The sequence below is a fragment of the Somniosus microcephalus genome, chromosome 16 (genome assembly GCF_052327205.1).
Source record: "Somniosus microcephalus isolate GS21.2 chromosome 16, FLI_Smic_1.0, whole genome shotgun sequence".
In the NCBI taxonomy this organism is placed as follows: domain Eukaryota; kingdom Metazoa; phylum Chordata; class Chondrichthyes; order Squaliformes; family Somniosidae; genus Somniosus; species Somniosus microcephalus.
In genome coordinates, this window is record NC_141002.1 from 75409382 (window position 1) to 75432518 (window position 23137).

The 23137-nt window shown below is 46.7% G+C and overlaps 1 protein-coding gene across 1 annotated transcript in view; it reads right to left on the minus strand.

The window, feature by feature from the left end:
- The window catches only part of ppfia2 (PTPRF interacting protein alpha 2), a 368545-nt gene that overhangs the window by 247872 nt on the left and 97536 nt on the right, over window positions 1-23137 (minus strand). The window contains exons 4-5 of the mRNA XM_086009289.1: window positions 22275-22379; window positions 1887-2108 (exon numbers count right to left, since the gene is read on the minus strand). Coding sequence (XP_085865415.1) covers window positions 1887-2108; window positions 22275-22379 — 327 coding nt within the window. The remainder of the gene's footprint in view (window positions 1-1886; window positions 2109-22274; window positions 22380-23137) is intronic.

Genomic DNA, 23137 nt, shown 5'->3' on the forward strand with positions numbered 1-23137 from the left:
TGTAAGTTAGGATTTTGACTTTGTTTAATGTATCTTTAATTTGGCCAACTAAGGCCCAACCTATGTTTCTTCCATTATTGCTAATAACCATGTTATAATGTTATGTTTTGGATTTTGACTTTGTTTATCAAAATTGCTTGCTAAGATGCGTAAGGTGTGTGAGAATAGAATAGGGGATATATTTGGGGGTTTAATGATTAATTTCATGGTACCATAGTCTGATAATGAATTGAACACAGCTGGCTGCACAAACCGCTCTCAACAAAGGGTCCTCTGACTGAAGGAGTCTGAGGGCCGAGCCTGCAATGTGGAGTTGTTGACTCCAAGCTGGGGAGGACAAGTCAGGATGAGATAAGAGACTATGGGGGAAAAATTCAGTTGGTTGCGCCTCCCGTTAGCGCCTTAAGAGGGCGCTAACGGGACGCAAAGCAACTAGCGCCCGGGCACGGCACTGCCCACGCCTCCCGCAAAATTCAGCGGGAGGTTAGTGGTGGTGCTAACTGGTAGCGCCCTGCGGCGCTGGCGATGACGTCATTGGCATGTGCAGCGCCCCGCTCACGCCCCGGCCACGATCTTCAGGAGTGCCCCCTGACTCACCACCGGATACTATGTCTGACCGGGTCAGGGGGGCCTACCTGCGGCCGGGGAGGCGCAATTTAAAGGCAAAGTGTGGGACGGACATTTTTGTTCCTGGCCGCCTGCCAGAACCTGCCTGCGCTCCCGTCCCAGACCTCCTGAAATGCCCCCCCCCCCCCCCCCCGGAGTGCTGGCTGCGCTCCAAGAGCCCGGCACTTATCTTGAGTGCCGGGCTCTTTTGCCTGCACTCCTGATCCCCGGGGGCCCAGCTGGGCCACAGGTCGCGCTGCACAAGGCCCCTCCCCTTTAAGAAGGGGAGGAAGGCCTGCAATACCACGGTGCTGCAGCACATAATGCCGCAATATTGACTCACAGCGGCCCAAGAGGGATGCGGGGCACTTCCAGTAGCGCCCCGCTTCCTCCTTGGGGCGCAACCACTCAATTTCCGGCGCGGGGACGCTAATTTTTCCAGGGCGCTACTTTTAGTGCCCCGGCGAAGTTAGCGCCCCAATTTTTAGCCCCATAGCTTTGGAAGGGAAGGGCTAGATGAGATAAGGGACAACCAGTTCTCAGCATGGCTGTGAGAACCCCTGACAGGTGGAAGATAACATGAGGGTTGACCCATTTTCCATGGTTTAAACAAAAAACTCGACACACCATTGGGCACCTTGTTTTAAGGAGAACCTCTATAGGTTAAATGGTCCTGTCCGTATTCTACCCCAGGTCCACCCCTAAAAAGAGAATAAAAGAAAGACCTGATAGCTCTTAGCACAGACGGTGGAGTGAAGAGCTCCCAAGAGCATCTAACACTCTTGGCAGTTCTAGAAGAGAGAAAGAGAGGGAGAAAGGTCATAAGCAGAAGAGCCGTTCACGCACTCCAGCCGTCTGTCCGATTGGGGCTGGTACCAGCTACTTGTCACGGCCGTTTGTCTTTGCTGTATAACTGGTGTGTTAGGTTCCATCTTATACTCCGTTAAAAACACAATATACCCACCATATTGGTTTGCACTCGATCCTGATTATTTTAAAGACCAGAGATAAGTTAATCTCAACACCCTGCACCCAAATCTACACCTAGAACTCTGAATAATTATGCAAATCGATTGACCCATGAAAATTAACTGCTATTAATATATTGCCATTCTAGCAAGATTTGCAGTGGCTCTTAACTATTTAGATCTGAAGTACACCAGTGCAGAAAAATTGGCTCCAAAATGTCTTCTATTCAGTTCATGAATAAACACTCAGTGAGCAGCAAGGTTTTGAAAAACAGGATTCACTGTAACAGAAACTGCTTTTTAAATTCCTACCTCTCTGATATCCCTCTGATATTTAGTACTCATTTCTTCGGACTTAATCAGGTCTTTTCTGGCTGTTTCTAGATCCTGTTCCACTTCAACTAACTGACCAGATAATGTTGCTAGCCGCTCTTTTATTTGTGTCATCTCATAATTCTGTTTTTCCAGTAATTCCTGTAGTTCCATAATTTGACTAATTTCATCATTAGGGTCGATAGAGCCATTGGAAAGTCGCTGCAAAGGAAAAGCAGGTGATTGTTTGAACTTCATGACTAAGACAATGAATGCAAATAAGAATCAACAGTATCATCAAAACACTATATTAACTGGGATAAAATTATCAAGCTTCTATTACTCAAATTGAACAGGAAGAATAAATGAAAATTGAATTCAAAACCCAAAGTAGTCTGAATGGGGACATTTTGGGCTGGATTTTACCTTTCGGTGTGACCTAGGGGCGGGACAGCTTCCTTCCGGGTTCGGATCTGCCCCCAACGACGTCCGATGCACAGATGCTATTTTGCATCAATTGGCCTTGTTATGCCCGCCTTGTGGGCTTGCCGGCCAATTAGGAGAAAGCCGGTGTCAGATGACGTCAGTTAATGATGCATCACCTGCCGGTTTTCTTAAAGGGGCCATGCTCAATTTTTTGACAGGTGATTTTTCAGTGTTTGACAGCATTGAGGTGCTGCAAACTCTGACAATCACTGAACAAAGGTGAGCCCTTGCACCCAGGCTCTCCAGTGACTCTTTCCTTGGGCTAGAACAGATGGCAGCTGCAGGTGAGGTTACAGAAGCCATCTGTCACTGGTGAGAGAGGTTCTCCCAATGAGGTAGGACTACACAAACACTTAAAAACTTGTTACCTACAGAAATGTCTAAATACATTAAAAGTGATTTTCCCAACATTTTCTTACCTCTGAAACTCACCAGTGTACCATTGGATCCTTCACACGACTTCTGCAGCGGTCACCAATGAAGAAACATTACAGTAGACACACAGCACGCCACACTTACCCTGGCATGGTGTCCGGCCGGATGTCAGGAAGCCTGCAGTAGACCTGTCAAAATTACAAAAAGCTTCTTAACTGCCTGTTAACAACCTGTTAACAAGCAGTTAAGTACCTATAATCCTCTTCCCGCCGCTAGGTGTCGGATCCATGCGCAAATCGGGGACCCGACACCTTGGAAGATTGATTGGAGGTAGGATGACAGCGGGTTTCCGACCTGCTGTCAATCTTTGCGATTTTGCCGGATATCCCGCCTCCTAACCTGCCCCCTGAGCACCGGCAAAATTCCGGCCTTTAGGATTATTTAAAATACCTGAATGTAGCCATGTTCAAGGGGAGAGCTTTGCCCTTTGCTGTAAAGTCTGTGTGTTATATGGCGAATTAATACACAGACTACAAGAGTAACTTTAACAGGACTTTACTATTCGAAGTCAGGGCGAATCTGCCCAATAAATCCTTACACAGCACTTATATACCGGTGTGGTCACCACCGGTATTACAGTATACAGTAGCCAAGATAAAGTAGTGCAACCCTTAAAATAGTTCTCTTAAAGGTGGAACGTTACATACACTACAATCCTCCCTTTTTAGGTTAACAGTATATATATATTCCCATTAATATAACATCATAACATATATACAACTTTATGTAAAACAGTTCACAGACTCAGTCTCTCTGGAGGCTTCCTGACTCTGTCCGGATAACGCCTCGGTGGTGTAGTAGTTTTCGGTGGTGTAGTAGGTTCTTCTGGCAAGGTCGATTCTGCTTGAAGGACAGTGTCAGGTTCATCTGATTCCAGTATTACCGGATCGGAGGTAGATGCTCTGGGTATCTCTGCTTCAACATTAGGCGTATAGAGTTGTGGAGTAGGTTGGCCCTTTGTGGATGACTCTATGATCTGGTCAACATGGCGCCTTATTATGCTTTCACCAATGTCCACGGTATACATCAGCGGTCCTAGCCTTTTTCCAATAGTTCCAGGCTGCCATTTCTCGGTACGGTAGTCCCGGGCCAAAACTTGTTGACCTATCTGGAAGGTTCTAGTTGGCCTTTCATTCGTGCCTTGAAATTGCCGGTTCTCTACGTCCCTTCTGACGTTTGGCTTAATCAAATCCAGCCGGCATCTTAGTCTCCTATTGAAAAACATCATGGCGGGAGTTTGGTTTGTGACCGCATGTGTTGCATTCCTGTACGCCAACAAGAAGTTATCTACCTTATGTTGTAGATTTATGTCTTCATTACCCATGGCCTTTATGGCCTTCTTGAAGGTCTGGACAAACCTTTCAGCTAATCCATTGGTGGCGGGATGGTATGGGGCGGACGTGTAGTGCTTAACCCCATTGCTTTTTAAGAACTTCCTGAATTCTTCGGACACAAATTGCGGTCCATTATCAGAACAGATCTGTTCCGGCAGCCCATTCCTGGCAAATATGGTCCTTAATACTGTGATGGTTTTTTCCGTGGTGGTGGAGGACATCTTTATTACCTCCGGCCACTTGGAGTGTGCATCCACCGCGATTAAAAACATTGAGTCCATAAATGGACCAGCAAAGTCGATATGTACCCTTTGCCATGGAGATTAGGGCCACTCCCATGGATGCAGAGGAGCTTGTGGTGGGGCGTTTTGGACCTTCTGGCATCCTAGACAGCTCTTGGTTATTTCTTCGATGTCTCCATCAATACCTGGCCACCACACAAATGCTCTGGCTAGGTTCTTCATTTTCACTCCACCCAGATGCCCCTCGTGAAGCTCCTTTAGCACTTTATGCTGGAGTTTGGGTGGAATCACCACTCTAGATCCACACATCAAGGTTCCTCGGCACACTGACAGCTGTTCTCTTCTTTGCGAAAATGCTGGCAACATTGGTTCGCCATGTGCTGGCCATCCCTCCACCGTTAAATCGTAGACTCGTGAGAGAGTCGGGTCATTTCTTGTTTCCTTTTTGATCATAGAATTTGTTACTGGTAGACATTCCACTATGGTTGAGTGGAACATCTCCACTGGGTCCACTGTAGTCGCCTCTTCTACCACTGGCAACGGTAGGTGCGATAACCCATCAGCATTTCCATGCTGTTTGGACCTTTTGTATTCGATGTCATATTGGTGTGCCCCTAGTAACACGGACCACCTCTGTAGCCTTTGCGCTGTCATAGTGGAAACGGCCTTGTTAGGGTTGAATATGGATACCAACGGCTGGTGGTCTGTCAGCAATGTAAACTTCTTGCCCTGCAGGTAATGATTGAATTTCTTTACTCCCCACACAAGGCTGAGAGCCTCCCTATCTATCTGAGCATAATTGCGCTCAGCGGAGGTCAATGATCGGGATGCAAATGCGACTGGCCTTTCCGAGCCATTTGGCAACTTGTGTGAGAGTACTGCTCCAATACCATAAGGGGAAGCATCACAAGCTAGACGAAGAGGTAGCGTTGGATTGAAGTGAGCCAACACTTCCTCAGAGGTGATCAATGCCTTGCTTTTGCGAAAGGCCTTCTTACAGTCCTCGCTCCACTTCCATGGTACTTCTTTCCGCAACAGAGCATTCAGCGGGTGCAGCACCGTGGATAGATTTGGCAGAAACTTATGGTAATAGTTAATCAACCCCAGAAACGACCTCAACTGTGATACATTTTCCGGAGCGGGGGCCTTCACGACAGCTTCGATCTTTTCAGGTGACTTGTGCAGGCCCTCTTGGTCAATGACATGACCACAGTACGAGATCCGTTTCTGGAAGAACTCACATTTCTGGCGGTTAGCTCGAAGGCCATATTCCTTCAACCTGGTGAGCACCAGTTTCAAATTTGTGAGGTGTTCCTCCTCGTCCTCTCCCGTAATCAGGATATCGTCCAAGTAACACTGAGTGCTTGGAATACCCTGTAAGACCTGCTCCATGGCCCTCTGCCAAATTGCTGGAGCCGAAGCCACTCCAAAAACCAGTCTATTATATCGATACAAGCCTCTGTGCGTGTTGATTGTGAGATACTGGTGCGACTCTTCCTCGACTTCCATCTGTAAGTATGCTTGCGCCAGGTCTATCTTGGTGAAGTGTTTCCCGCCAGACAATGAAGCAAAGATATCCTCAATCCGCGGAAGCAGGTATTGTACCGTGTGAAGCATCGGATTAACTGTGATCTTGAAGTCTCCGCAGATGCGGACCTTTCCCGGTCCCCCTGGCTTGTTACTCGACGAAGGCTTCATGACGGGAACAATGGGCGTGGCCCACTCACTCCAGTCCACCTTAGACAGTACCCCTGAACATTCAAGCTCTTCCAGTTCTGCCTCCACAGCAGGTCGTATCGCATAAGGTACCGATCTGGCTTTGAAAAATTTTGGGCTTGCATGTTCTGCAATCTTGATTTTTGCCTTAATTCCTCTCAGTATTCCCAGTCCCTGCTGGAATACCTCTTTAGCCTCGTCCAATATTCTGGACAATCGTTCAGGTTTGACATCTTTCTTTCCGGAATCTACCGTCATTGTGTTTAGGGAGTGCCAGTCTATCTTTATTTTCCTGATCCACTCCCGCCCCAGAAGTGGTGGACCTCCCTCGGGTAGTACATATATGTCCATTCCTTGGTGTTCTTTGCCCTTGTGTCTCACCTTGACTTTTATCTTTCCGATGGGGTATACTTTATGCCCCGTGTATGTCTGCAATACTATCTCCGTATCCCGTAGGGGAATATGTTTGAATAACTTTTTGTAATCTTGCTTATTCATGACCGTCAACGCCGATCCGGTGTCCACTTCCATCTTCACTTGGACTTTTGCAATCTGTAGTGTGACCCAGATGGTTTGTCGGTCAGTTTCCTTACTCACATTGTGAATCCTCAGACTACCCAGTTCCTTGCTGTTGGAGTCTGAATCCGAATTCTGTTCATCTGAACTCTTCCCAGTCACCTTATGCACCTTTCTGTACTTCTTCTGCGGTGACTTATTGTTGCTGGTCTTCTTTCCTGACCGGCATACTTTAGCTATGTGACCAAGCTTGCCACATTTTCTACATTCCTGGTTTTTAAACCAGCATTGGTTCTGGTCGTGTGTTGTCTTCCCACAACGATAACATTTCGTTGTACCCAAAGTCATTTGATCCATGCTGAGTACCGCTGTCTTCAGCTGCATCTCCGCCGTGCCTCTCGCTGCGGCTTCGTGCGATGCTGCAATAAGGACAGCCTTATCAAGTGTAAGATCGTTCTCTTTGAGCAGTCGCTTTTGTGTTTCTTCCTTCGACATCCCACACACGAACTTGTCTCTCAGTGCCTCTGTCAGATTTTCCCCAAACTGACAGTATTTTGCTAGCCTACGCAGTTCAACCAAGTACTCCGCGTTGCTTTCCTCTTTTAGTTGCGTTCTCACGTAAAATTTAGATCGTTCCGCTAACATCAGTGGTGTGGGGTTCAAATGATCCTTCAGGACAGCAACAATATTAACGAAAGACTGATCCGCCGGTTTAGCTGGTGATAGAAGATGCTTCAATAGCCCGTATGTCTTCGCACCCATTGAGTTTAGTAAGGTTAGAGCTTTATCATAATTTGCTATCTTATTGACCTTACAATATATCTCGATGCGTTCTACATACGTGGCCCAATCTTCCACATCGGAATCGAAATCGTTGATGTTACCACGCTTAGGCATCTTCACAATCTTTCTGATAACAACAACAAAATTTTTCTTTACTTTTTAACTTTTTTTTCAAAAATGGCGGTTTCCCGCGCTTATCTTCTTCCACGCCTCCGAGGATGGTGGTTTCCCGCACTTGTCTTCCTCTGGCGGGGGGGGTAAGCTTTGCCCTTGGGCGACGACCGCTGGCTTTCGGGTTTCGCAGCCTGCGCGCCGGCTTCAGTTTATTCTGAAGCTCTCCCGCTCGCTCGGGCTCTGTCTCTCCCTCAGCGGCTTTCAATCGCGCCTCCCCAGCCCTCTCGCAGTCCGGTCCTTTCCTCCCCCGGCTGCGGCTGAGTTCTCCGCGGTTTTATTTATTTATTTCTTCCCGCGCCTTACGATCCCGGTCGCAGCGCCTTGCGGCCTCGGTAGCTGCCCAGCCTTTTTCGCCGGTCGCGGTCGAGCTGTCTCCCGACGCTGTTGCGTCTCCCAGCCCGCTTGTAGCCCGGTCTCTCACACCGGCTGCGTTCCCGCTTGTAGCCCGGTCTCTCACACCGGCTGCGTTCCCGCTTGTACCGCGGCTTCCGTGCCCTACGCTGCCCCAGTCTCAGCGTCTCTGGCCCCGACTTCTGTCCGGCTCCTTTCCCCCGACCGTGGTCGAGTTCACTGCCCTTATCCTCCGTTTCTTTTTATTTCCCCCCTACTCACAGTCAACGTGGCCGACTTGCTTCTCGTGGCTGATCGGCTCACTCACCACCGTGACAGAAGGGACGATCACTGCCTGTTGCTGATGGAAGGCTTCGTGTCTGAATTCTTCCTTCTTCCTTGCTCTGCAGACTCGAGTCTTCTCTCAGCAGAACGACGAGGGCGGATGCCTCTTCTCGACGCTCGTTAACTGCTTCGGATGTATCGCTGCCGCAGGGTAAGATCGAACTCATCGCCACTGTAAAGTCTGTGTGTTATATGGCGAATTAATACACAGACTACAAGAGTAACTTTAACAGGACTTTACTATTCGAAGGTCAGGGCGAATCTGCCCAATAAATCCTTACACAGCACTTATATACCGGTGTGGTCACCACCGGTATTACAGTATACAGTAGCCAAGATAAAGTAGTGCAACCCTTAAAATAGTTCTCTTAAAGGTGGAACGTTACATACACTACATTTGCCAATAAGCCTGGAAATTCCTGGGAGCTGCTCCCCATCTGCAGACATTACTTTGTCAGAAGAGCGATGAAAACCCTGTTTACATGTGTAAATGGGATTTACGCTGCACTTCCAACAAAGCAATGCTGGCAGAGCAGGAGAAACTCAGGAATTTCCCGGCCATAGTCGCTTCAAAAAAATGGTGGCATTCATGTATATGACTATGATGTCCCTCTGCAAACATAGCACCACTTCTGATCTCTTGCCATGGATTTTGTCCATAGATTTTCTGTCATCACAGCAGCTGTCAGTTGAATGGATGGGCACCTACCATTTGTAACAGAAGCTAGAGACAGAGGTATTGTTTTAAAAAAAATTCAGAACTTTTCTGATGGTTCCTTGACTAAATGCAGTACTGATGTAATACTTAGCCACAAAGGCGAAGAATGTCCCAGATTTGATCACTGATCTCTGCTGAATTTGCTGATCTCACAATGGTAATGCTGCTGTTGTCCAGAGTGCTCCTCGATAAGAAAGGGAAAATTCATACAAATTTTCCACTCCGGATCATTGCCCATTGATCCCTGCTGGAACCTATAAGGAGTTTGTGTAAAGACAAAATCAGGCTTGGTTGTGGTGCTTCCCATGAATGGTTTATTTATGTTTACTGTTGAGGCACATACATCAAGAAAGTTTTCTTGCATGAGATACTGGAGAGTTGCTGGTGTCCATGGAACTGTACTCCATCAGGAGTCAGTGCCTTCAGCAGAAGAAGAGAGAAAATCCCTAGATTCTGGAATGGCTCCAGTGGTTTGGAAGGTAGCAAATGTAATACTGCTATTCAGGAAAGGAGGGAGAGAGACAACAGGGAATTACAGGCCAGTTAGCCTGACATCAGTCATTGGGAAAACATTGGAATCCATTATTGATGAAATGGTAACGGGGCACTTGGAAAATCATAATATGATTAGGCAGAGTCGACATGGTTTTATGAAAGGGAAATCATGTTTAACAAATATATTAGTTTTTGAGGATGTAACTAGCATGGCAGATAAAGGGGAACCACTGGATGTAGTATATCTGGATTTTCAAAACGCATTCTATAATGAGCCACATGAAAGGTTGTTGCACAAGATAATGGCTCATGGGGTTGGGGTAATATATTAGCATGGACAGAGGATTGGGTAAAGGACAGAAAACAGAGAGTAGGAATAAACGGGTTATTTTCAGGTTGGCAGGCTGTTACTAGTGGGGTGCTGCAAGGATCAGTGCTGGGGCCTCAGCTATTTACAATGTATATTAATAACTTAGTTGAAGGGACCGGTAAGCTTGACATCAGTAGTGGGGAAAATGCTAGAGTCCATTATAAAAGATGTAATAGCAGAGCACTTAGAAAGCAGTGACTGGATCGGACAAAGTCAACATGGATTTACAAAAGGTAAATCATGCTTGACTAATCTACTGGAATTTTTTGAGGATGTAACTGGTAAAATAGATAAGGGAGAACCAGTGGATGTGGTGTATTTGGACTTTCAGAAGGCTTTCGATAACGTCCCGCATAAGAGATTAGCGTGCAAAATTAAGGCACATGGGATTGGGGGCAAGGTATTGACTTGGATAGAGAACTGGTTGGCGGACAGAAAGCAAAGAGTTGGAATAAACGGGTCGTTTTCCGAGTGGCAGGCAGTGACTAGTGGGGTACCGCAAGGATCGGTCCTCGGACCCCAGCTGTTCACAATATATATTAATGATCTGGATGAGGGAATTGGATGTAATATCTCCAAATTTGCAGACGACACAAAGCTGGGTGGGAGGGTATGCTGTGAGGAGGATGTCGTGAAACTCCAGTACGATTTGGACAGGTTGGGTGATTGGGCAGAAACATGGCAAATGCACTATAATGTGGATAAATGTGAGGTTATCCACTTTGGTGGCAAAAACAGGAAGGCAGATTATTATTTGAATGGCAATAGATTGGGAGAAGGGGAAGTGCAAAGAGACCTGGGTGTTCTTGTGCACCAGTCGCTGAAGGTAAGCATGCAGGTGCAGCAGGCGGTTAAGAAGGCAAATGGTATGTTGGCCTTCGTAGCAAGAGGGTTCGAGTACAAGAACAAGGATGTCTTGCTGCAGTTGTACAGGGCCTTGGTGAGACCATCCCTTGAGTATTGTGTGCAGTTTTGGTCGTCTTACCTGAGGAAGGACATTCTTGCCATGGAAGGAGTGCAGCGAAGATTCACCAGGCTGATACCTGGGATGGGAGGAATGACGTATGAGAAGAGATTGTGTCAATTGGGCTTATACTCACTGGAGTTTAGAAGATTGAGAGGGGATCTCATCGAAACCTATAAAATTCTGTCAGGCCTGGACAGACTAGATGCAGGAATGATGTTTCTGATGGCCGGGGAGTCCAGAACCAGAGGTCATAGTCTAAGGATAAGGGGTAAGCCATTTAGGACTGAAATGAGGAGGAATTTCTTCACCCAGAGAGTGGTGAACCTGTGGAATTCTCTGCCACAGAGGGCGGTGGAGGCCAGTTCATTAAGTATATTCAAGAAAGAGTTGGATATATTTCTTAAGGCTAAAGGGATTAAGGGATATGGGGAGAAGGCAGGGGCAGGGTACTGAATTTGGATGATCAGCCATGATCTCATTGAATGGCGGAGCAGGCTCGAAGGGCCGAATGGCCTACTCCTGCTCCTATCTTCTATGTTTCTATGTTTCTATACATTGAACTGAACCTTTACAAAGTGCTGGTTAGGCCCCAACAGGAGTATTGTGTCCAGTTCTGGTCACCACATTCTAGGAAGGATGTGAAAGCCCTTGAGAGGGTGCAGAGGAGATTTACTAGAATTGTTCCAGGGATGGGGGATCTTAGCTACAAGGACAGGTTGGAGAAGCTGGATTTATTTTCATTCGAGCAAAGTAGGTTGAGGGGTGATTTGATAGAGGTGTACAAGATTATGACGGGTTTGGATAGGCTAGACGGGGAAAGGCTGTTCCCACTAGTTGATGGTACAAGGACTAGGGGACACAGATTTAAGGTTTTGGGCAAGAGATACAGGGGGGACGTGAGGAAAAACTTATTTACGCAGCTAGTGGTGATGACCTGGAATTCGCTGCCGATGGAAGTGGTGGAAGCGGAGACACTCAATGTTTTCAAGGGAAGACTGGATAGGCAGTTGAAAGAAATAGACTTGCAGGGCTACGGGGATAGAGTGGGTGAATGGGACTGCTGACTGGAATGCTCTACAGAGAGCCGGCACGGACTCGATGGCCCGAATGGCCTCCTTCTGTGCCGTTATGACTCTATGGGCTGGATTTTCATTCAGGAGTCGGGTTGGAGGCGGGACTACAACTTTCGGGGTTGTAGTCCCGCCTCCATCGAGATGCGGCCAATCCACGCGATTTTAACTTGATTGACCTTGTTGAGCCCACCCAGCGGGCTCAGCAGGCCAATTAAGGGCCACCCGGCAACAGGTGACATCACAGACTGAAATTTCATCTGTCAAGACGTTTTAACAGATGAAATATCAGCGTTTCACAGCTGTTTGAAGCTGTCAAACACTGACAGTCTTACTTCTAACATGAGTCCTTCTCCACAGAATCAATTAGAAATCTCTCCTGCACAGAAAGCTGCAGGCTGTCACTTTTGACAGTTCGCAGCCATTCTGCTTTCTATGCCGGTGAGATGAGGGACTCCCCGAACCTAAAGGAAGGCTGAAAAGGTAAGAAAAGTTAATTTACACTTCTTTAATCACTTTAGACACACCAAACACACTTACCTTTGCACTCATGCACACATCACTCACCTGAACACCGACATCTCGACCCCTCCAAGCCCTTCAACTCGACGGCCCGACTCCTCCAACTTGGCGTGGTTTGGAGCCATCGGGAATCCCACAGTTCAAGCTTAAAAATAGGGATTAGGCAGTTAATTGGCACTAATCCCTTCCCGCCTCGGGTAGGCGGGTCCCAGTGCGGGGCAGGTACCCGCCGCCTTTGAAACTGGCATGGAGGCGGGATGTGGGCGGGATGGTGTCGGGATCCCTGATTTGGGGATTTTAACCCCCCGCATGCCTCCAATCCCGACTCCATGGCACAATGAAAATCAAGCCCTATGACTCTGTGACTGAGTGTAATGTATCCAAGTTTAGTGACAATAAAAAGCTAAGTCGGAAAGTAAGCTATGAGGAGGACACAAAAAGTCTGCAAGGGGATATAGACAGGTTAAGTGAGTGGGCAAGAAGGTGGTAGATGGAGTATAATGTGGGAAAATGTGAGGTTATTCACTTTGGTAGGAAGAATAGAAAAACAGATTTTTTTTTAAATGGTGAGAAACTATTAAATGTTGGTGTTCAGAGGGATTTGGGTGTCCTTGTACACAAATGCAGAAAGTTAACATCCAGGTACAGCAATCAATTAAGAAGGCAAATAATATGTTGGCCTTTATTGCAAGGTGGTTGGAGCACAAGAGTAAGGAAGTCTTGCTGCAATTGTACAGGGCTTTGGTGAGACCACACCTGGAGTACTGTGTACAGTTTTGGTCTCTGTACGACCCTGCTGCTGGCTCCAGCCCGCTCTGTGAAATGATTTTACGCTGATTGGGCTTGTTAAGCCCGCCCTGCGCGTTTCCCGGCCAATTGAAGGAAGCGGGTCTGATGACATCATTCATGATGTGTCATCAGCCAGTTTCCTTAAAGGGACCATGCGCACATTTATTTGACAGTTGTGCTGTCAGTGTTCTACAGCATTGAGGTGCTGCAAACACTGACAAGCACTGCACAGAGGTGCACAGCTGCTCCCAAGCTCATCCATGACTTGGAGGGAGTCACAGCACGCAGGGAGGTCCTCTTCCCTTCCCGTGGGCGGAAGAGAACTACAATCTTCTCTGACACATACCAAACACTGTTTGAGAACATAAACCAGTCCCAATGATATTCAAAAGTGTGTGTTTGTAAAATAGCAGACGAACAGCTTCAATCATCTATGCCCTGAATCTTGTTATGGCAAAAGTTTAAGTTAGACTCCAAGTGATTTTTTTAATTAAAAATTGTTATATTGGGGTGATAAGATGGTGCAATAGGTTAGTAATCTACCCTTGTAGCTCCAGATTTGAATCTAGCCCAGAATAATGGAATTAAAGTCTCCTCCCTTTGCCAGCTCAAAAAGCCCAAAGGGAAATAAATTTGGACAGATTCAATCCAGTTTTTAGTAATTTGACACCATAACTCTGCCATAACCTAATACTAACTGGGATTATATTGGCTGTCTCACTCAGAAAGACCACAAGTAAAGCTGCTGTAGGAAATTGAAAAAAAAACACACTGGTGTAGCAGTGGGTGCGCTTCTGAAATTGGGGTTAGTATATATTATTATACTAAAGTAAACAAAGTTTTATTCTGACCTGGGAGTGCTAATTATACTCAAGATGAAAAGTAGGAAGATTAGAAGTATATATCGAAAATCTGCAGTCACACTCATCTGCCCACACTTCTCCCTCATTGGCTATGAAGGAGACCACCCCCCCCCTCAAATATACTATACAAGGTAATTTCAGGCAGCCACAGGGAATGTCTGTAACATCAGCAAGGAACAGGTCATTGATGTCCTTTACAGCATAGCGGTTCAATTCCTAAGCATTGGCATCACAGCAAGGCAGCAGAGAAATAGGGTCATAGGGCTAGATTTTCAGTATAGACAGTTTTGGGGCACTAACCTTAGCGCCCGCCCGAAGTTAGCGCCCGCCCCAAAGTAGCGCCCAGTTGCCGGAAATTCAGTGGCTTCGCCCTAAGAGGTTGGTGGAGCGCTAAAAGAGGCGTTCCACTACTATCTTTAGGCGCTAAGCCGACGGTGCAGAGCGCAGCGCCCGAGCTCGGGCGCAGCGCACGGCAGACACTCTGGTGCCAGTGAGCTCTTAAAGGGGAAGGGTGCATGTGTTTTTTGAGGAGGAGGAGGAGGAGGAGGAGGAGGGGGAAATAATAATAATACACCGTTCACAACAACACACTGGATCCTTCCACACAACACATGCAGACTGCCGTTTATAGTGCAGGAGGAGTGCCCTTTAATTTGCGCTCCCCAGGGTGTGTTGCGTCCCATTTTACAAACGCTCTGGACGCCAGCCGCAGAATGGGGCAGTCCGACTGAAGTTTGGATTCGGGGCGGCCAAAGGGCGTTGCACGAGGATGTGACGTCATTTTCTGCGCGCGCATCCGGGCGGCCGCTAAACTTTGCGCCGGCGCTAACGGGCAACTTAATTTGGGGCGGGGCGCAAACTGCGCTGCGCCCGGGCGCTACACGAATAGCGCCCGAAAATCACTTCTCTTAAGGCGCTAACTGCTGGCGCAAGCAACTGAAAATCTAGCCCATACAGTTTTATGGGTTTTCTGGATTCCTTAAGGTCCAGGATGCAATCAATGGCAGTCACACTGCATTAAGGGTACCCACAAAACATCGACTGAACTACATGAACAGGAAGAGGCTCCACTCCCTCAATGTCCACATAGTGTGTACAAAACCAGAGAATCCTACACGTCAAAGCTCGATATACAGGGAGTTGCCATGATGTCTCCACGCTTCATCATTTGGCTCTCCCTAAGCTCTTCAGGGAAGAAAATCGGATTCATCGACGGCTTCTGGGTGACAAAGCATACCCCCTGCTCTAATGACTGATGATCCCATTCAGAGTGTCTTGAACAGCAGGAGAGGAGCACTACAATAGGACCCATGCAGCTATTAGGCTTGTTCTCAAGAGAGCCATCATGGTGTTGAGAATACTTTTCCACTGCCTGGACAAGTCAGGGGGAATCTATAGTCTGCTCCAGAATAGTGATAGCTTGCTGTCCCATTCACAACTTTGCCAATCATGGAGGGTTGCACTTTGACATGTCTGAGGAAGATGCTCTGGCTCCAGTGGATCCAGATCTACATGGAGCCACAAGCACTAAGAGGAGTCCTCACTAACTGTTGAGGAAACAACAGAGAAAAGATCCTCTCTGAAGTCTTCTCCTCTGTCCGACTCAGTGTATCTTGGGAACCACAGCCTGATCTCCTTCTCCCCTGCTTGGAAAAAAAGAAATATTCCTTTAATCCACTACACATTCTACAACATCAGGCCTCTTTGCCCCGACGTTACCATGTCAGAAATGATCACCTGAGGGAATGGGGGGAATTTTAACATGGAGGAGCATGCCACATAAAAGGTTACTGCACAAGATAAGAGCTCACGGGGTTGGGATAATATATTTGCATTGGCTAACTAGCAGAAAACAGAGAGTCGGGATAAATGGGTCATTTTCGGTTGGCAAACGGTAACTAGTGGGGTGCCACAGGGATCAGTGTTGGGGCCTCAACTATTTACAATCTATATTAATGACTTGGATGAAGGGACCGAGTGTAATGCAGCCAAATTTGCTGATGATACAAAGATAGGTGGGAAAGCAAGTTGTGAAGAGGACACAAATAATCTGCAAAGGGATATAGACAGGCTAAGTGAGTGGGCAAACATTTGGCAGATGGAGTATAATGTGGGAAAGTGTGAGGTTATCCGCTTTGGTAAGAAAAATAAAAAAACAAATTATTATTTAAATGGAGAGAGATTACAAAATGCTGCAGTACAGAGGGACCTGGGGGTCCTTGTGCATGAAACACAAAAAGTTAGCATGCAGATACAGCAAGTAATCAGGAAGGCAAATGGAATGTTGGCCTTTATTGCAAGGGGGTTGGAGTATAAAAGCAGGGAAGTCCTGCTACAACTGTACAGGGTATTGGTGAGACCACACCTGGAATATTGCGTACAGTTTTGGTCTCCTTATTTAAGGAGGGATATACTTGCATTGGAGGCAGTTCAGAGAAGGTTCACGAGGTTGATTCCTGAGATGAAGGGGTTGACTTATGAAGAAAGGTTGGGCCTATGCTCATTGGAGTTTAGAAGAATGAGAGTTGATCTTATTGAAACATATAAGATACTGAGGGGGCTCGACAAGGTAGATGCAGAGAAGATATTTCCCCTCATGGGGGAATCTAGAACTAGGAGGCATAGTTTTAGAATAAGGGGTCGCCCATTTAAAACTGAGATGAGGAGAAATTTCTTCTCTCAGAGGGTTGTAAATCTGTGGAATTCTCTGCCCCAGAGAGCTGTGGAGGCTGGGTCATTGAATATATTTAAGGTGGAGATAGACAGATTTTTGAACAATAAGGGAGTGAAGGATTATGGGGAGCGGGCAGGGAAATGGAGCTGAGTCCAAGATCAGATCAGCCATGATCTCACTAAATGGCGGAGCAGGCTCGAGGGGGAAAATGGCCGCTCCTATTTCTTATGTTCTTATGTGGGTTTAGGTGCGGTGGGGGGGGGGGGGGCGGGGGCGGTTTAAGCTGGCAAAAATGAGAGCGTGTCCGGAAGTCAGCTCTAACCAGCCGACTTCTGTGTTTAACTCTGGAGCATTAGGCTGGTTGCCTATTAACATATGCTGATCACTCAATTGGAGCGATATTTTAACATAGTTTTAACTTTAATGGCCCAGAAATTCGGGTCTTCACAGGTGAGAACGCACGGGGTACTCACGCGTGGGCCCGATTGAAGTGCCAGTTTCCTGCATGCACTGCGCATGCGCGGGAAACTGGCACTTCTGTTCCTCTGAACGAAGAGGTTCAGAGGTCGAACGCGTGCGCAGGAGAGGCTGCACGTGCGCTTTGTACTTATGTTTTTTTTACAGGTTTCTCCGGGAGGGTAAGTCTCCAAATGTTAGAAATTTAAAAAGCAGACATAAGGCCTGCTTTTTACAAGGTAAGTGGTCAATTAATTAAAATTAAAACATTTTTTCCACAGGTTTATTATTTTTAAATACTTTAAAGCAATGTAAGTTTATTTTTAGCCCCGTTAGAATATAAAATTATTTTTTTCAAAAATTTAAATTATTGTTTAAAATAGTTATTTAATGTAATTTATAGTTTATTTAAAAAGTGTGATTTAAAAAAAAAATTATTTGAAGGTTTACTGCTATTTTGGGGCCGTAGTATTTGTAAGTCTTGACAGGTCTTCCTGTCAAGACTTATGAATGGGCTTTTCCCTCCTCCGATTGGCTGCCCATGGCCCACATGATCCCAGGGGACGCTTCGAACTAACTGCGCCCCTGGGACATGTAAGCACTGCGCGCCGGCAGCTGGGCCAGGCCCCGGATCGGAATTCCACGGGGCCCTACAGCTCAACTGCCGGCGCGCAAGGTAAGTGCAGGTCAGGGGCTTGCACCCGCGGGAAGCCCCCGACCCGAATTTCTCGGCAAATGTCACACCTACGGGCTTCCCAGGCTTCCATTGAAAACAAGGCAAGAATACAACGGCAATTGAAAGGGCTGATTAAAACCCATGCAAATACTGCAATAAATACTCAGCACTCACAGCTGCTTTTTTACATATGAGTGGGAATGGGTTTGCTCACAGCACTTTTGCTGAGAGTTTACTTTCTTTGGAGGTTTTCTGAATAAGATCAGGATGTGTGCAATTATGTGAATTTTGCCTGTGATGATGCCTGTCAGAATGAGCGGACGCTCTAGTTTGCATCTCTGGCTGGCTTCGGACAGGTGCAGGGCATTATCGACTGCACAGTCGTGGCAATGCATGCACTCCCAGATCAATTAGGAGCAGTCATGAACCACAAGGGCTTTGACTCCATCAATGTGCAGTTGGTGTGCAACCACAAAAAGATATTTATGCAGGTGTGCGCAAGATTCCTGGGGAGCTGCTATGATGCTTTTGTCCTGCGGCAGTCTTCCTGATGTCTTTGGACCTGGAAGCAGACTTAAGGGGTGACTGCTAGGAGAGAAGGGATACCCCCATCAAACATGGCTGATGAAACCTGTGAGAAACCTGATGAATGAAGCCCAAGAGTGCTACAATGAATGCCAGATGACCACCAGATGTGTCATTGAGCAAGCCATTGCCATGCTCAAGATGTGTTTCAAGTGCCTGGACAGATCTGGTGGCGCCCTTCAGTATGCACCAGCCAGGATGTCCAGAATGGTTGTGGTGTGCTGTGCTCTGCTCAACATTGTGCAGCAGCTAGGTTTGGAGCTGCAGGAGGAACAAGGCACAGAGCGCACATCGTCTTCAGGCCAATCTGAGGAGGAAGAAGAGGAGGAAGACAAGAAGGAGGAAGGTGATGACGCCAATGCAGGGCCAACTGCTCACAATGCTGTCCGGGATGCCTTATTAATGAAAGGTTCAGTTAGTTACCACCACTGGACTGATGTCAGAGCCACATGCAATGCCCACTCTCCTCCCCTCCCCCCGCCCCCTCCCCGCCCCCAATGCCACTGACACAAACCAGTCCTGCAAACAACCAACCACCCATTGCACATCCCCCCATTGATCCCTGTCAATTTGTGTTTTCCCATTCATCATCAAGCAAGTGAAAAGGCGAGTTGCTAGCCAGCAATCAAGAATGAGCAACATAGGAAAGTGGTACAAAGTAATACATTTTATGTGATTCTACTAAAGAAAGGAAACTTCACAACATAACATTTTCTCATACATCCATGTGCATACCCTTTGTGAACTACAAAGCTTTACTCTTTCTTTTTCTACAGCTCCTACGTGGTGCTACCCCTGTGGCTTCAGTAGATATAATGGCAGGCTGCTCAGATCCCTGCGCTGACTGCTGAGATGCTCTTGGCTGATGATCTCTGGTTTTTGGAGCCTGTGAGGGCCCTGCCAAAGACTGCTCTACCTGCACGTGTGCAGGGGTAAACTTGGCCACCGGGACAGGAGGCAGCATGTTGGGTACTGACTGGCGGGGGACGGGTAACAGGTGAGAAGTGGGAGTGCTTTGAGTGCAGTCCCCACTTCCACGTCCTCTTTCGCCATCATCCCTCTCATGGGCCAGTCACACTTCACTCCTACCACTCTGCTGGAGAGCACCTTGGTGCAGATCAGTAAGGTGCTGTAAGGCCAAGGCTAAGGTATCTGTCATTCTATTTAAGGCGCCAGACATGTTGCCATCCAGAGTGTGCATGGCCATGGTCAAGGTGTGCATGGACTCATTTGTTTGCTGTGATTGATGTTCAACAGAGTTGGCCACTCTATCCATGCAAGAAGACATCATTGCAATGCTCTGCGACATCAACCTACTCATGCTTGAGGCAGACTCCTCCATTCTGTCTGCAATCATGGTCAGTGTGCTTGGAAGGCCTGTCAGTACATCGCACATTTTCTGGTGCTCCTCAGTGATTATCCTTTTCATCGAAGGTTCCCGGAGTACAGCATCTGTGTCCAGCTGAGCAGAGTTTGGAGAGGGTTGCGGCCTCAAACGCCGACTCTCCACAGCTGTCCCTGCCACCACTGTCTGCTCTTGCTCACTTGCAAAGTGTGAATCACCAGGTGAAAACCCAATTAACTGTCTGACTGATCCTACTGAAGTGTGAGTATCTGAGCTGGGGCATGGTAAGCATGAGTTCTGTGATGGTGCACCCTCAGAAAGAATCGGCTCCTCTGAGGATTCGTTGATTCCTGGTGCACACGTGAAGGCCCTGTCGGAGAGAAAAGAGATGAATTAGTACTGGCAAGGTAAGAATGTTGCAACTTTATCATTATGAAGGTGATCATATTTCACTCGCATCCGAAATCAATTCAACGTGACTGAGTGTTGTATGACATGTGTGTGTATTATATTACATTCTGTCGTCAGGTAGCGGGGAGGTCCCCATTTCCTCATCTCCGATGCCCAGGGACGCTGAGACGCCACTGATCTCCAGCACTTCCTCCTCTGCAGTTGTCAGTTGTGAGATCTGTGGAGCCCTACCTCCGATCCCTCTCCCTCTCCCTCTCCCTTTTGTTTTGTGCTCTGTTCTCCTGCAACGGGGACAAAGAGCAGACCTATGGCGTGTGTTTACCCGATGGGTGGAGTGCCTCTGATGAGGGTAACTATCAGGGCGAGGTATCAGATTGCCTAAGGATGAAGCTGAGTGGTGGATGGATAGATGGGGATGTGAGGAAGTGCATAGAAAGAGAAGGATGGGTGCACTTGCAAGGTAAGTGGGAGTGAGGAGTGATGTGATGGGAGTATGCTTGAGAAGGCACAGTGGAGGCAGGGTGGGGGGGGGGCGGGTCGGTGAGCACACAGCAGGATGTAGGTGAATGTGCAACTGTATTCATCTTTCTTGACCTACTTTGGTCATTAAAGTGCTTCCTGTACTAAATGTGGCACAATGTTCCTGTTGCTGACCTCCTGGGCCACCTCCAGTCACAACTTCTTTGTGGCAGCAGCAGGTTTCTTCCTCCCATTGCTGGAGATGAATATCACTCTGCGGCTCCTCACTGCCCTCAGCAATACATCAAGGGAGACATAATTAAAGTGGGGCACAGCCTTTGACCACCCTGCATCCATTGTCAAAGTTCTCCCTTTCTTGTTTCCAACTACCAACTCCTCCAAATTCCATCTTTTGGATTGGCCCTTTAAATACTGGATTTGAGATTGCGTCATGCGGGGCAGCACCATGCCTGCCGTTGCACAATTGATACCAAACCCGTAAGTAAAATTACAATGAGTTGCCTGTGTTAAAATGCTTCAGACAGACGCGCCAAACTTATTTCCGGGTTTCTCATGCGATATCGGAACCATCACCTCCCAACATGCCTTGGACTTTTTATCGGGGCCAATAAGTCAGCATCAAATGAGTGCACCTTTCCTGTATGACTGTAATCTCTATGAATGGCAAGGAACCACGCCAGTGCACAGTCCATTTTAATACAATAATTGAAAATTGCAAACAAATAATCACTCTACTGTGCTTCCCCTGTGTGGCTACAGATGCTTTTCTATCATCTATTCAAGTGCTTCATTTAAGAGGTGGTGGCTTCTTATGTTGTATATTCATCTGGTTTCAGTTGAGCTAAAGGGGTATTTTCATCGGATTGGGAAATTTTCCTGAAGCTCAGTCTGGAACAGTCAATATTCAGCTAAAATGTCAGCACGCTAATAAGTGAGGAAGGTTTTATGTTGCAGGTGATGCACAACCTTTTATAATGAAGTTCTGACATAATTATTTTAGTTTTGTTTTTAGATTTATATATCAAAAATAAAGTGGCAGAAACTATCAGTGAGAAATTGTCTTGCAGAGCTGTGCACCAGGCAAAGTCAGCCACATGGGATCTCCACTGCAAAAACATGCAAAGTCAAGCTCAAAAATAAGAATTCTTGTGCCAGGAATTTCCTTGGAGGTGTTCCCACTCCACTGTAATACCTTATCCGGAAGTGTAGCACATGGAAACAGGATTTCTGTTGCGCTTTTGCCAAACCTATGCTGGCAGAGTGGGAGCAGCTCTGAGGAAATTCTCAGCCCTTTCCAAATGCTGGAGCAAAGGGTGAGGGGGTGGAGGATTCACAAATATTTGAGGTAAGTGCTGTCAGTAATGAATCATAGTGAATCGAGAATACAAATAAGTCAAGGTGGAATGGTAATTACTGCCAGATAGAAGCACAGGTATATTTAAGTTTCTAATGAGAAAATAAGAAAGTCAAGATTTTGCAATTGGAAACAGGTCATTTGGAATTTAAGACATTTAAAAGCAACCAAATGCCTGTAACCTAAACTACTGCCACACTTGATGACCATACAAAGAATAACAGTTTCAATTGAGACATTCTATTTGCCTACCTTTCCATGAATCCTCTGACCTGGCTCTGCTCCCTCAGGAAGTTCAGATTCTGTACATTCTTCATTTTCCTGGGCGTGGGCCCTTTGCTCTTGCTGTACTGCTATCTATGAGAAATTAAACAAAACTACTGTCACAAATAAAGTGTGAAAATTTACAAATATTTTACTGGAACATTAAAGCTACCTTAAACAGATTTTTGTAGACTAAAATTTTCTACTTCAACTGATAACATATCAAATTAAATAGATTTTGATGAATCTCAGCTTACGTATTATGTTAGTTATATAATTAAACTTCTTTTACCTCTAAAAAAGTATTGGTTTCAACCTCCAGAAGCAGCGCTTATATAATCTGCAGACATTGAAAAAATGTTGTATTGTAAGTGCAGCCAAGTTAGATGTAAAGGTATAAAGAGCTGGATTTTAATCCATTATACCAACCGAAGACAGGCAGTATAGCAGGGAAATAGGGTGGGGATACCTATCGCTGGATTCCCATCCCTGCAAGCATGCCGGAAATATTGGCCCAGATATTCCGATCCCTACGGGTGGGTACGTGCTGTGTACCCACCCGTAGGGACATCGGAAATGCCGGTTTCAGGCATGCACAGCGCATGCACTGAAAACCGTAATTTCCGATCTGTCAAGAATGGTCTTGGCAGATCCTCCGGCTGCCCTGGAGAAGGGCCTCTGCAGGCAGATAGTTCTGCTTTTTGGAGACCCTCCGCTCGCAGAAAACCCTTACAATTCTTACGCCTGGTAAAAGCAAGCGGAAGGCCTGCTTTTACCAGGATAAGAGTTGAAAAAAAGTAAAAAATAATTTTTTCCACAGATTTATCATTTAAAAATACTTTTAAAAAGGT